General features: G+C 29.8%; 1 protein-coding gene across 2 annotated transcripts in view; it reads left to right on the plus strand.

The window, feature by feature from the left end:
- Positions 1-399: 399 nt before the first annotated feature.
- Positions 400-14893, plus strand: part of LOC123710439 (collagen alpha-1(I) chain) — a 47701-nt gene continuing 33207 nt past the window's right edge. The window contains exons 1-2 of one of the 2 annotated variants that reach the window (XM_045662310.1): positions 400-536; positions 12705-12963. In XM_045662310.1, the coding sequence (XP_045518266.1) occupies positions 12775-12963 (189 nt within the window). In that variant the 5' untranslated portion in view covers positions 400-536; positions 12705-12774. The remainder of the gene's footprint in view (positions 537-12704; positions 12964-14893) is intronic. The other variant, XM_045662309.1, reaches the window with a different exon arrangement.

A 14893-nucleotide genomic window follows, 5' to 3' on the forward strand; every position in this document is an offset into this window, starting at 1 on the left:
CTTATTCTATATTTGATTTTTTTGCTTTGTTATATTTTAGTAACTTTAAATAATGTTGTTTTTTCATTGAATCCTTTGTTAGTCATATTTACGCTGTAAAACTGATATTTAATATGCAAAAAATAGATTATAAAAAAATTGAACTAAAAGATATAATAAGCATCATGTAAATATACATTTGGAAGTCTTTGGACGGTAAATAACGCTAAAGTCGCATTTTTAATTCATTTAGAGGTATTTTATAGATATATCGTAATAGTATAAAGGCATTTGATTCAGCAAAGCTTATATTTTGCTTTAACAAATAATACAAATATAACTTATCAGTTCCCAAATCTCAGCGAATATTCGGAATCGTAGCAGATTGTAGCATACCGTAGTCAGTACGGTCGCATCGGCGTAGCAGAGCGGACGCGTACGCTACGACGGTCGAGGTTCACGCCTGAAAATCTGAAACTACGTGTAATATTAATTCTTATAGTTGTGTAAATAAAATGTGTCGTGGTTAGTGAGATTTGTTGTGATTATAATCTCAGGTAATTGTGATCGTAAGTGCTCGTTTTTATGTTGAAAACTACTTAAAATGTTTATCTCGTTTCGAAAAACGGTACTCACATCTTAATGGTCTGTTAAGTTTAAGTCGGCTGATTGTCTTCCTTGATTATATTGCCCGTTTGTACTCAGCACACAATATATCCTTATTAACATAACGGCATTGTGATAGGAGAATGATTTACTTATATTAACAATAAATGATAAAATAATTATATATGCCGACATTTTATACTTGCCATTTAAATATTAAAACTGCTCTCAGCTAATACAATTAATAATCACAAACTATAATTCTTAATACTCTATAACAATACGTTTTAGCTTGGTTAAAAAAATAATTTCTGAATACTGACTATTAACTATGATTAGCTTCATATTTCATTTCCCAAATGAAATAAGATTTTGATGCAGATGTTCTAGCATTTTCCAGCTTTGTCTTGTTTTCAAACGTTGTACAATTTTTTCTTCATTATTATTTTGGCCATTTTACTGTATTAAAAGTGATATCGATGTTTTAGGTTTTAGTATTATTTTTGTTTCAAAAGTGTACTGCAGTATTCATGCGGCTAACTCTGTAATTTTCGTTTATTACTGTTAATTTTTGTTATATAATCAAGAAGCGTGATTTTATCTATTTATAATTAAACAAACGAGACTCTATGCCTGTAGAACATAGCGTATTCAAATTTAAAAAAAAATCAAATATGACAGTCTTTAAAAATTAAAATCAGAATTAAAAGCGTAATTAATACGAGTTACAGGAACTTTATAATATCAAAAATAATCGAAAGTTTATAAACATTATTAAACACTGTGGATAAATAATACAATTAAGTAAAATGTGATTAAAATTGGTAGCTAAAATAAAACACAACAAATTTGGTCTCCACGATAAAATTCATATAATTGGTGGAAAATAAATATTATTCTTATATTAAATATTTCTTATATTGATGTTTTTAGTCTTTACACAAATATACACAATTTTTTAACCTATATACCTATTAATAATAATAATTGAAATTACTAAATAGAAAATTTAAACAAATTCAAAAAGTTTGGTCCCTATGGCAGTGTACCTTTAACGGTGGCAGAATTTCCTCGCTGTATTGCAATACTTATTCGTTGAGCGAAGAAAGCACAGCTTTGGAGTCATCAGTACTTTCTACCAGGAGGCAACTTAAATCTTTAAGTAACGATTCGCACTTAAAACCCACGGCCCAAGAGTCTTCACTCCACAGGGAACAAAATCGATGTTGTTAATTTTTCTTTTACTTATATTTCATATCGTAATTTAACAAATATGATTGAAAATTCGTAACCCAAAGATAGTAACAACCAAACCAAGTTACTTATAATATAGTGATCTTCTATACATTTTAAAACTATTAATATTATTATTTTTTAAATAATGGATTTTAATTTCTAATCTTATTTTAATTACAAAATGAAAAGGTTCATTTCCTGAAAATTATCTTATCATCAGTAGAAATCTAAGTCAAAATACAATATGTTGTTGACTCAGTTGAGTCAGCTACATATAATTTCTATTTATAGGCAAGTAGATGTTTAGCTTTCCCTATCTGAAATACATCGTAAATTTTTTGGTCAATTACCAGTGAACACAATTTTCCCTTCAGCGACCGAGCAAATATTATTTGCGGATATAGAAAAAATTGCTGAACAATACAATTTTGAGTATTGTACTCACTTATAATCACTAGGCTTAACACAATTATACTATGGACACTACACAGTACTCGAATAAATTCACACATTATTTATACATCCGGTATTCTGAATATATTGTACATGAAAAATATACGCTGCAAAGTTTTGATGTATTATCTGGTGCAGTTTCAGCATACAGGGTTCAGTGCATCAGTATTCTTCCTTGTGCTAATGTTTGTTTGAGTGCATATTAAATTCTCGTTTTAGAGTTTTATGTTATAACGTTCAACCTTTCAGCTTTTATTTTAAAATCATTCTTTTAGAGTAGATATACATTTGTAATCCATTATGAAGCATGTTTTAATGTTTACAATAAACGACTGACTTAGCAAATGAATATTTTATTGATTAATCTAAAATTTGAATGCATTTCATTTATTTTGAATTAGTAAATGTTTTATTCATACACTACATACAACATATTTTACATAATAAATAAACCTAATCAGATATATACAAAAAAATATCACAAAATCCTATAATATTGATTAGTGTAATTCAAATATATGAGCTATGATGTACGTACAGTATTCAACTATAAAGTAAGCATACATTTGTTTATTAATTAGGCGTATAAAGTGTGAAAGCCATAAACGGATTAGGTAAGCGAAAATTTCAGGCTAAATTCCGTTTGTAATAAAAGGAATTACGTCATACGCACACATTGGTGCTATAACTTAATATTCCTTTGAAACTGGCCTCGATTCTTATAAAACCTTTTACAGATTAGTGGGGCGGAAAACCTATACCCTGGAGTCGTAAACCTGCAAGTGACTCGGTATTAGGTTTTGCATGCAAAGCATAATGTAATTAAAAACTGGTTCAAACACCTGTAATCAAGTTTTTATACTCAGTTGACAGTGAATTAATATCTATAATATACGTAATATTGGAATTTTTTTTGTTGATAGTGTTTACGCAAGTCTATCAATGAGAGTTGAATCCAATATCTAAGAGTAATAACAAAGGCGGTGGATAGAAATATATTAGAATATAATAAAATATTAACAGCCGTGGTTAGGGTCATACATTAAAAGTAAATGGTAATTTTAACTATTAGCATTATATTTGATAAGTCCATTGACTTAATTGGAAGCAATATAAATCAGTAATTAATTGATCGGCCAGTGAATTTCATCTAAATTGTACCCCCCTTTGGACATATATATTAACGCCATCATTGACTATTTCACATAACTTTCACATAGCTTTACTTTTTCAAAGCATGAAAATATACAAGTATCGTTTTTCTGGGCAAGAGATTTAGTGTTTATTTAATTCAATATGATTTGAAGGCATTTTTTGTAGGTAATAAATATAATAGGCTTTAACGGTAGAGAAATGTGACTCAAAATAACAACACTGTATAATTTGTTAGAGGCTAATAGATAAATTCATTATTGATAACTCTTGGTTTAGCGTGTGATTATCAACTGGAACTTCGCTCAAATAAATAATAAGTATACACATAATTTTTTTATTTATTTTACTCCTATATAACATTTGAAACAAACATTACGATTACGGTTAAGAAGTAATTCAGGGAGACTGCATTCCAAGCTAGGTAAGAATGGGATGTGGATAATCAGGCTTCCATTACACAGAAAAGTCATAACAAAGTACATACATGAGTAGGCAAACAAATTTAAGTTGAAAAAATAAAAAAATGTCAATTTCTTTAATTATGTAGAAATATCTTTTTTTTCTATTTGCGTATTAATATTTACGATTACTTGAAGAAATACGTTGTAAGGAAACCGGCATATTTTGACTCATCACTATGTTACTCGGGCACAGAAACCCTTCGGGCTGAAGGCTTGTGAATAAAAAAATCAGACATAGAAATGGCCCAGTAGATGCTTACTATTTAAATAACTCTAATATGTCTCGAATATCTTAAGCAACATAACATGATTGTAACGATTTAAGGTCAATATTAAACAAAATAAGCTGTTAAAAGTGATAAATTTCTTATCTTGATACAAGAAAGGTTTTTACCCGCAATTGCTTTATCATCACATTTGTGCTTCATTTTGAAACAATACACGAACTTAGTTAAATTTGTGAGCTCAATAATAGTCCTTAATTGTACTGCATAAGAGTTACTTTACGTTGACTATAATTTGTACTCCGGCTTATTCAATTAGGGTCGGCGTTATTACGAGGATCTCAGCAAGGTCAATTTGATTTCTTTCTCCAAAATCTTCAGCAATCTTCTTTAATCTTTATATTAAATTTAGTTTGCGGTTGAGAAGTTTTTCAAGTCCTTATTATTATAGCTCTGAAGTTATACAATGGACATGCTTGTACAGAACTCGAACAGAATTTTCTAAGCCGTTCTTAACGTCCCAAGTTTTTACTTTAAGGAAATAGCTGGGGTTTTCGTATCGTATGCTACATATATGGCCATAATTTAGAATTGGTTGACTCATGTGTCAAACTGATTTCTTTAATTGCAAACAGTCTGAGTTCACATAGACTGTTGCATTATTCATAATTTATTATAAAAATACTTTCATGTTTTGTTTACATGTGATATCTGAGTTTATTTTTTTATTTATTGCATTACAATTTAATTACCGTAAGAACAGAAAATAAATTAACTTATATCTATGCATTTGCTTGCAATAATGTTTGTACTCATAAATATGACTTCCTGATTTTAAAAATTATTGTGCGCGTTGTGAATATACACTATACACTAGTAGTGATTGATATCTTGTAACGTCCAAATCCCCAATAGTTGTTTCAGGTATATTGCCGGAAATCTAACCTAGAACATCCGGCTTAAACCACTGAGATATGAAGGCGGTTACTATCTCTATGTATCTATAGGATTTTATCTTTTTAATTTTCACCTATTTCATCTTGATATTCCTAGTAGCATATATAGTTATGAAAGCGCCTCATGTGTAGTCTGAATATTACGTCAGTTCGAAAGATTTTTCTCCAGAAATGTCTTAGGATAACGAAAGATGCTAGCATTGTGGTGGCACGTTTCCTACACTACCCACTTACTACCTGATGTAACCACACGTGTGTAGATTTGTCTGCTAATACACAAGTGTAGCTTGCACTGAAAAAAAGGTGATGAAACCAGAAAGTGTAAGATATAAAAACAATGGATTGACGTCAAGCTCTGTAGTTGATAATACTACTTGCGTAAAAAATAACTGGCGTTACGGTAAAGAAAATCTCCCACATTTGTACAATTCTAACCCATAAAGAAGAAAATACAAGGTTTTATCGGAAATAAAGTTCTATTCAATGCATTTCTAGTACAAACAAAACCGCTAGATGCATAACATGAACTCGTTAAGGAAAACCGCTCTAGAATGTAAAGTACTTTGTTAAATCGTTTGTCGTTCTTCAATAGGCTTCCTTAACCGATATAATTGAACTAACCATTGCTTGTATCGACAAGAGTAACCATTTGTAAAGTACTAAGACGGCAATGGTCACATTTTTGATTTTTAACCAACGTTATAAGTATTATTAGTATGATTTCACACCATCAAACTTTCGTCAAGGGTATATGTCAATACTTACAGCTCAAACGGTATATTATTTGTATTAATTTATCTTCTCAAACTATGTATGTTTCTGTTGTAGTTAAATATCTACTGCATACGCCCTCGGAGTGTTTCACGAGTTTATCATACAAAAATATACTCTCGCTATTAGACTACTTATATTCGATTTGATATATTGTTTCTCAATCTGCAATTATTTAAAAGTTTATTAAAGAATTACTCATCTGTCTTTGGTTTTCTTAACCACGATTGTTGTTGATGAAAAGGTAAAAATAAAAGCGACATGACTCGCTTCAAAGGTTCGTTGTTTGTCATTGGTCGAACGCATTTGGATCGTGTCGCGTGTCTGTGATTGGTCTAGAAAAGCATTGAAAATTCGCTATACATTTTATGTATCACACAATACCAGATACCTTTAATATCAACCATTAAATTAAAATTATATTACAGTTTTCTAATCGAATACTTGACGTATGTATACTGTTTAAGGAACCAGGTTTTAATGCAAAAAAATGGCGATACGATATTTATATACCTTTAAATTGTTTATTCATGAAGGTGTTAAAACGTTTATAGGTTAACCAATTAAAATACTTATTTTCATGCATATTTAAGTATATGGTATGTTGCTTTGTGGTGTACACATTGCAACGCATAACAGGCAATTAATTTTTTGTTTCTAAAGTTAACAATAAACACCTTCTAATTATTAAATTTGATACCAATACACGGCTTTCTCTATCTTTCTAATGTAATAAAACGGCTAAAATATTCTTTATAATATTACAATTATAATATGGTCTTTCCTCCAACATAAATTTTGTTCGGACATGGGGTTCAAGGGCCCAGGTGCTAATTAAAGATTTAACTTGGCACGTAATAGATAGTACCGGTGGCTCCCTCACTTACCAAATAAGTATCACAATACAGTAAGGAAATGGTGCCAGCATTAAAGGTACACTGCCACAGGGACTAAACTTTATAAATTTGTTTTAATTTTATTTATTATTATCACTTCATTACAATATTAAAATTGAACATCATTAAATGAAAGGAGGGCAACTGGCGGCCTTATCGCTTTCGATCGATCTCTTCCAGGCAACAACTGCAAAAAAATTATTAAATTAGATAAGCTAGGCAAGAAGTACAAAAAATACATATTACATATAGTTATTAAGACTAAACATAAACAAAAAAAACTAAGCTAAAAAAGGATACATGAATAAAAAGTAAAAAGTGCAATTCTATGTATTCATTTGTAATTATTACTGTTGCTATGTGGGTTAAAAAATTGTAAATTATGTTTAAAGATTCATTTCAGAAAATTAATAATATTTGTAATAAAATTATATCTAAATTTTTTCTTAAGAAAGCTCTAAGATATAATTTAATTTCTTTTAAGTTACATTATCTTAGCGAAGCCAAAGTAATTCAAGGTTCAAACGCTTCAATGATCAAATCAGGGACAAAAAATCGTTCGCCTCACTCGAATTACATTTGCATCGATCAGACCGAAATCGTCCTTAGAATATACATAGTTGGAATAGTTTGTACGAATCTGACTCAGCTGATCGGATCTTGTGATAAAAAGTAAATTATTACCCAATGTTGACCGGCTTCGACAACATAAGGTCATCGTTAGAAATCATACGTTTTTGTTCGAGATACATACTATTTATACTTATATTATACTCCAAGAAGCTTTTAGTGTGTGATAATTTCAAAGTTTAGTTTAGTTTTTTGAATTCATATTTTAGTGACAAAAAAACATTAAAGTAATAAAAATTACATAGCATATTGGGCGGCCTAATGGCTACTAATCCTGAAAATGTCTTCGAGTAAGCGCAAAACAATTATTAGTCAGAAATTAAATTACTACAGACAAATGCTAACCTTACGATAGACTTACCAAAAACGAAGAGAGAGACAAAACAGATATAGAAAAAACCATTATTAACGACTGGATTAGAGGACTCCGGATTACTGTTGAATAGGATTTATGTTTATAGAAAGTGGTTTTGTTTCTCCTATATAACATCATTCTACAAATAAATCACGTTCGTGAAACCGCAGGCTACATTATTATATCATATAATAATCCTTTTATATTCAAACGATCAAATAAAATATAGCATAAATGAATTTGAAAATTAAGGCCAAAAGTCAAACGTTACTTAGTTAGTACAGTAATTGCTTAGTCTTTTAACTACACAATCCACTGTGTTCGTATTTTTTCGTGTTTTCACTATAAAACATAAAAGAGACATTTGGTATGTAAAAATACAAAATTTTCTTTCGATTGTGCATATTAAAATAAAACTTCTTCAACTTCTAATTATTACATTATCTACATGTTATGTTTAAATTTAATATTTAAATATAAATACAATGAAAAACAATATGAAACAAAGAAAGATTTACTCCACTTTTAAGTGGGGAATTGCCTGTCTTGATCGCAATTGTATCGCAATTGAAGTATACAATTATTCTAGGAATTTTAAAACAAAATAAAGTATTGAATTGAAGCAAATAACAATTTTGGCCTGTTTTAAATATGCACCAATTGTTTTTTTTCGATATAACTTATTTATTTATTTATTTACACTTCGTTAAATTACAACATACATTTTTTTAAACATAATTAAATCAAAAGGAGGGCAACTGGCGGCCTTATCCCTTACGAGCGATCTCTTCCAGGCAACCACTGTGAGTAGAAAATAAATAAAAATGTATTAAATTACTTAAGATAGGCAAGTAGTGCAAAAATACATGTTATACACATTTATTAAGATAAAACTAAAAACCAAAAATCGACGACGCGTATCACACACAAAAGACTGGTCCTCTGCATATAGTGTCATATGAAATATTATTATTATTAACTATTGATTAGGTATTTCTAACTAAAAAATTAAGAATATTAGACTAAAATTAAGCAGGAATTATAACACCCATAAAATCTGAACAGCTTTTCAAACTTTTTCAGAAAACTACAAAAACACGCCTATAAATATGTATTTATGAATAATAAATAACCACGGCCACATCTTATTAAAATCTTTATTCTTAGAAAATATCCTAAATTTTTTTCTTCGAATGTGGACATATTAATATCACATTGTTATCATAGAATATTTCTCATCTCTAATAATTTTATATTAAAAAGCCAATATGACTTATTTTATGAATTTGTTCGTATCTATTTATTTTAAATATAGTTTGATAGGTAATCTATAGGGATCTTTCCAAGAAAAATAATCAAAAGGAAGCAGATATAAAAGACACAAACCATACATTGGGAGTCATTCTTATGAAAAACAAACGTTTGAAGACGAAAGTAATAGTTTGTCTTTTCCGAGCATTTTGTTTTCTCGACAATTGCAATCCTAGAGCTCAGTTAAACAATACGTCATCATTCATTTCTTATAAGAAAAGAAAATGAGCCAGCCCCACCTGAACGCTACGCCATTGCTACGGCATAGACACGAACGTTGCGATAAAAAAGGCGGCAAAAACGCTTGCGCCTAATGTCGGTATTATAACTAGGGTAGGCAAACTTTTATCTTTGATATATATTTTTACATCCTGTTGTTTTAGTAACTGTAGTGTCAAGCTGCAATCGTTTTTGTTTTTTAAGGTGTCTATTTGCCACCGCAGTTTATAAACCTAGCTTAATATTGTCTTTATTTTAATAGAAAATTGTTTGTTAAAAAAAATGAGGCAGACTTTTGCAACAAAATTCTACTAAGAGTAAATTTCAATTAAATATCTGTTTTTTAGTTAACAATGAATTCATTTTCGGTTTGTTAAAATGCAGTACTTTTTGCAAGTAGCAACCCTAAACAAGAGACTAAGATAAACGATTCACTCTAGTTTCCCCTTTTGATAACGAAACACGGAAACAATACGCTCATATTCGGTTGCTAAAATTCAGATCGCGATTCGGCAAAATTTTGGTTCTTTCAGAATCACTGTTGCAGAACTATACTGCAGCGTCCATTTTGGCATCACGTACTTATACTGTATGTACCGTACGAGGCTTTCAAAATTGTATATCAGCCTTGTGTATCGGTAAAATTTGAGAAATGTATGTATCTCTTCCAGGCCTGTAAGAAATTTTCACACACAGATTTTTTAGATAAATCGAGTTGAATAATATTCAACTCGATTTACACTTATGCTCCGCAAAAAAAAAGATTATAATAAAATAATAAATTAGACATAATAATTTAAATCTGCTTCAAAATAATTTAATATTGTATTATAAACCTTGCTTTATATTTTAGTACACTTAAAATATAATATTTTATTACTTTGTCAATCTTGTTAATCCCTTTTACGCTTTAATTAAAATCTTTTGTCGGATACTAACTTTTATTTATTAAAATATTAATTCAAAACAGCGGCCAATGTAAATAGAATTTATTTATGCTTAGCAAGTTTCGAGGACTTTATTGGATACGTCTTAATAAATTAATAGAGTTAGGAATCTGATAATGCTTAAGGAGAACAGATAGTAACTGTTATTATAACAGATGTTGTTAAATAAGGTAAACCAATTATAATGTATATATTTTAATAATTTGTATAAGGACTTTCCACAAAGGAACTTAAAATTAATTTAACACTTAAACGCAAATGGTGTTTAAATTTTAAGTTTAAATACCTTTAATATTTGTAAGATATATTACATTATAGCCGTATTCATTCAAAATTTCAACAGCATCACCTTGATGGCTGGAAATCGGTCAGTCCGCTTCAAAAGACATTTCATATTGCGAACTAGTGAATTGTGGAATCGTTTGTCTTTCTAGGGAGATACGACTGACAATTGTTGAAAGAAGTAGTAAACTCATATCTCAAAGGCCGGCAACGCATCGACGCACTAAAATGGGTGTGTTTTTGGTCATCTCCTTATCCCACTTACCCTTTAAAAATGTAATATAATTGTTAGCTCCTCATTTTGTCACAAGAGAGTGTTTGCATAAAAAGTTGTACTTGTTTATCTCAGAATACATTTTATTCACTTAATATTCCTTTTATTACAAAATCTACGTAAATTCTAAAAATATTATATAGGCATTGTTATCTTTTAAAAGGTTTAATAATTTTAAACAAAACTGTTTTCACTAGCATTTTGCGGCATTGTACAATCAGTTATTTGTTTATAACGTAATTTCAATATCTACACTTTGCTGGCAACATACTAACCTACATTGGAGAGGAAAATTGTAAAATACAATGGACTGTATCGGGCAATCGTTTGTGATAAGTCTCATTTTGTGCTGGTTCGCCCCACTCATTTGTTTTTGCTGTTTTCTCGTTTTCCTTATGAACTGCGGGGTGTTTGTTGAGCTTTTCGTATTCCTCTTTGGAATGTTACAATTGTAGGAATCAATAGTTTGATATTGCAGGAATAATAGCTTATATATATATATATATATATATATGTATACATATGACCACTATAGATGGTTTTAAAAGCTCATGATAAATTTAATTATAAACATACTATTGTATTTGTTAACATAGCTTTTACACATTAAGAAAACACTTTTTTAAACGTATTGAAGCTACGTATTATTATTAAAAACTTATAATTATTTACATAATTTAAAAAAAAATCCGACGTTTCGCGTGCTTTTCAGCGTGCGTGTTCACGGTGACCATGCACTACAATAGTTTTAATAATAATACATAGCTTCAATACGTTTAAAAAGTGTTTTCTTAATTTTAAACATGCCTCCTATTTCAATAATAATAAATTTTAACATGTGAAACAGAAAAAATATTTTAAATCATGTAGAGTATATATTATATATTTTCCAACAATTTTCCCCTCAATCAATGTAGGTTATCGCGTTTCATAGTACAATAGTTCGACGTACAGTGTCCCTCACTTCCGGCCTCACGTTTACTCAAGTTCCGTTCGTAAAGGTGTTTTTAGCCTTCAACTTTGACATACACCGTGTGTTTTATGCCTTATTTTACTGTTTGTTCTGTAGAAAGTGCATAATACAAGTCAGGTGCAGCTTATTTTATGGAAAAGCGAAGCATAAAAACTTTATTAAGCACACATTTTCGACACTAACTATTGTGGTGTACTTAGCATTATATAGTATCGTGTTGTGTTAAAACCCTATGTCTGCGTCTGTTTCATTTATAAGTTTTCTATAAGCAAATAAACAAAACTTTCTCTAGGCAACTTATTAGGAAAAATATAGAATTAAAAAAATAAAGTAGACAAAGGGCACATGAAAAATAGTAATATTGTATTTAGTCAATATATACATACATTATGAAAAAAACAAGTAAATGTTACGGATGAGTAGATAATAAATCTCTTTGAAAATAAACGATACTCTGCCGCAAGGCTACACGGTTTTCAAAACTTTCTTGATTTGATTCACATGAAAAGCTATATTACATGGTGTGTACAGTATATATATGTATTAGTACATATATATTACATGGTGTGAGATCAGATATCGATTAAGCCATTACACTTTCCGTAAAAGCTTTTTAACATTCGCTATAAAACTGAACACTTATATCGCAATTAAAAGTTGTTTATAGTAGTTATTGATTATATACCTTTATTAATTAACCTTTCGCTTCCCCTTTGTTTGAATGAAACAATACGCATTTTAAAATGTGAAAACATCGGTATAAATAACCAATATGATTTAATTATCAATTAAAGTTTAGTCATTTGCATTTAATCATTTATCGTTATCTTACGACTAAGAGATTTAAAAAAATCAAATGCCAGCCTCTACGTGATGTAATAATTGAATGAAGCTTATTTAGTTATAATACTCAAACTTCCAACATAACCATAACCAGCCGACTTTAACTTAATAAATTGATATGTGGTATTGACAGAAGTTATTCGTAAATGCCTTTGACAGTTGTGATAATAAAAATGTGGCATAGATGATAATTGGTGATCAAAATGGCGATGGTGATATCTCAGACTACTAAGGCGGCAATTGGAGGATTTTTAGCTTTGATGATATTGGGAGCTGTACTTGTTGTGGGGGCAGCCTTTGGATGGTTCGATCCAAAGAGGGAGGACGAGGACACGCCAGCGAAAATCAGCGCGCGGCTTCAAGGGCGAACTTCATATGTTACGCATCGAGCTGTAAGTATAATTTAGTTTATTAAATTAGTTACATATGTAATTATTACAATTTTCTTCCGTGTATAATACATAGGGTAGTATTATACATTAATATATAGGGTTATTTTACCCTATATATTAATTATAATATAATATTATTTTATCTATAAAATAATATAATAATATTTTTATATTTTTTAACATTTTATTAGGTTTTTGAAGTTAAAATTAAAAATTACTTTATTTGACTCAAAAAACATTACATTTTGTACTTACATTCTAAAGGTTGTAAACATACAATAAGCAACAAAACGTTGAGATACATTTTGGTTAACCTTATACATAATATACTTCTATGAGCACTAGCGTTTAAACTAGGCCTAGCCTGTATCTTAAACGCTAGTTCCTTCCAGTGTCAATAAGAAATTGGTTAAGTTGTTTGTCATTAGATGTTTATTAATTTTATTGTTTATTAATCTAAATGAGGGTAGAATCTAATAAGTTAGATTTGTCTTCAATTTATAAAACTATAAATTTAAGGAAGCGTACGTCTACTATTCAGTTTATTTATGGTAACTCATTGAAAATTAATAATGGTAAGAAATTTTGTTTAATAGTTGGCACAGTTTGTTCACATTATAGTAAAAATGTCCAATGTAAGCACAGGTCAAGACATGATAGGTCAACTAGTCATTGACAAGTCTAGTCAAGCTTATCTATCATTAAGTATGTCTCGAGTCATCCATACATACAAAGCCACAAAAGCGCTTTAATGGGGACAGTCTTGAACCTATTAAGAACTGACAGGAAATTATCGTTTACGTATCTCTGATATGTTGGAAAATAATTAATCATTGATGGTTTTATTTTACAACTTTTGTCAGCGGAAATGATAGTCATTATTTTCCATACACATCTTACGACTCGTAACAGTAACAGTGACAACTTACGACAGTAATAGTATTTTGAATATAGAACGCAGACGTTCTGAATCCTATTTAGACTGTCTGGCATGGTAACAAAAAATGTATATTTTTTTAGTGAACCCGAAAAGTATACATTACCGATATGAAATTTTAAATTTAAAAACGTATGAAGTTTCTAGAATTTTGCTATAGGAACTGGTATATAGGTACTAATAACACAACGGAAGAATATACTTACAATAACAATTTTTTTTAGTTTGAAAGTTTAAATATAAATGACCGGTATCGTAAGATAACTCAGTAAAATTATCCAGTAAAATGGCGTTTTCTTAGTATATTTTTCAAGATTGCTGAATGCTTAAAAATAATTCTTAGATCGTTCCATTTTTTTACCGGCAGTTAGTTATGACCCTAAACCAGATATTAATAATAAACAGTCTCAGACACTGAAGTTAACATAATTATCTCGAAACTATTTTGTTCAAACATGCTCTATTGGTGACATTTTTTTAAGTTACTTTAATTGTACAACGTACATAAATCGTCTCTTCGAACGTATCAGGTCAGTGCCTCAGATAAATGTATCTGTTCCATGATAATTTGTCAATCTAATAGGCAAGTAGGTGATCAGCCTCGTGTACCCGACTTTTAGGTCTAAGACAACCCGGTTTCCTTACAATGTTTTCCTATACCGTTCAAGCGAATGTTAAAAGCGCCCATAGAAACACGTTCATTGGTACACAGCCGGGGATCGAACGAACGACCTCAAGGAGAGTCTCACGTTGAAGCCACTAGGCCAACACTGCTCTATTGTAGATAAGATATTTAAGATTGTTGATAAGAACCATTATATATACATAGCTTAAACTTGAACTTGCTTATTATTATATTATTTTAGGTTTTTTTATAAATATTACATGTAAAAATGCTTAAAATAATTTAAAATGTTTAGTGCTCGATTATCGTAAACTGTAAAGATAAGAGCCGCTGTAAGCTTTCAAGTAATTTAGCAATTACGTCATCTG

This window comes from Pieris brassicae, chromosome 5 (assembly GCF_905147105.1).
Source record: "Pieris brassicae chromosome 5, ilPieBrab1.1, whole genome shotgun sequence".
Classification (NCBI taxonomy): Eukaryota; Metazoa; Arthropoda; class Insecta; order Lepidoptera; family Pieridae; genus Pieris; species Pieris brassicae.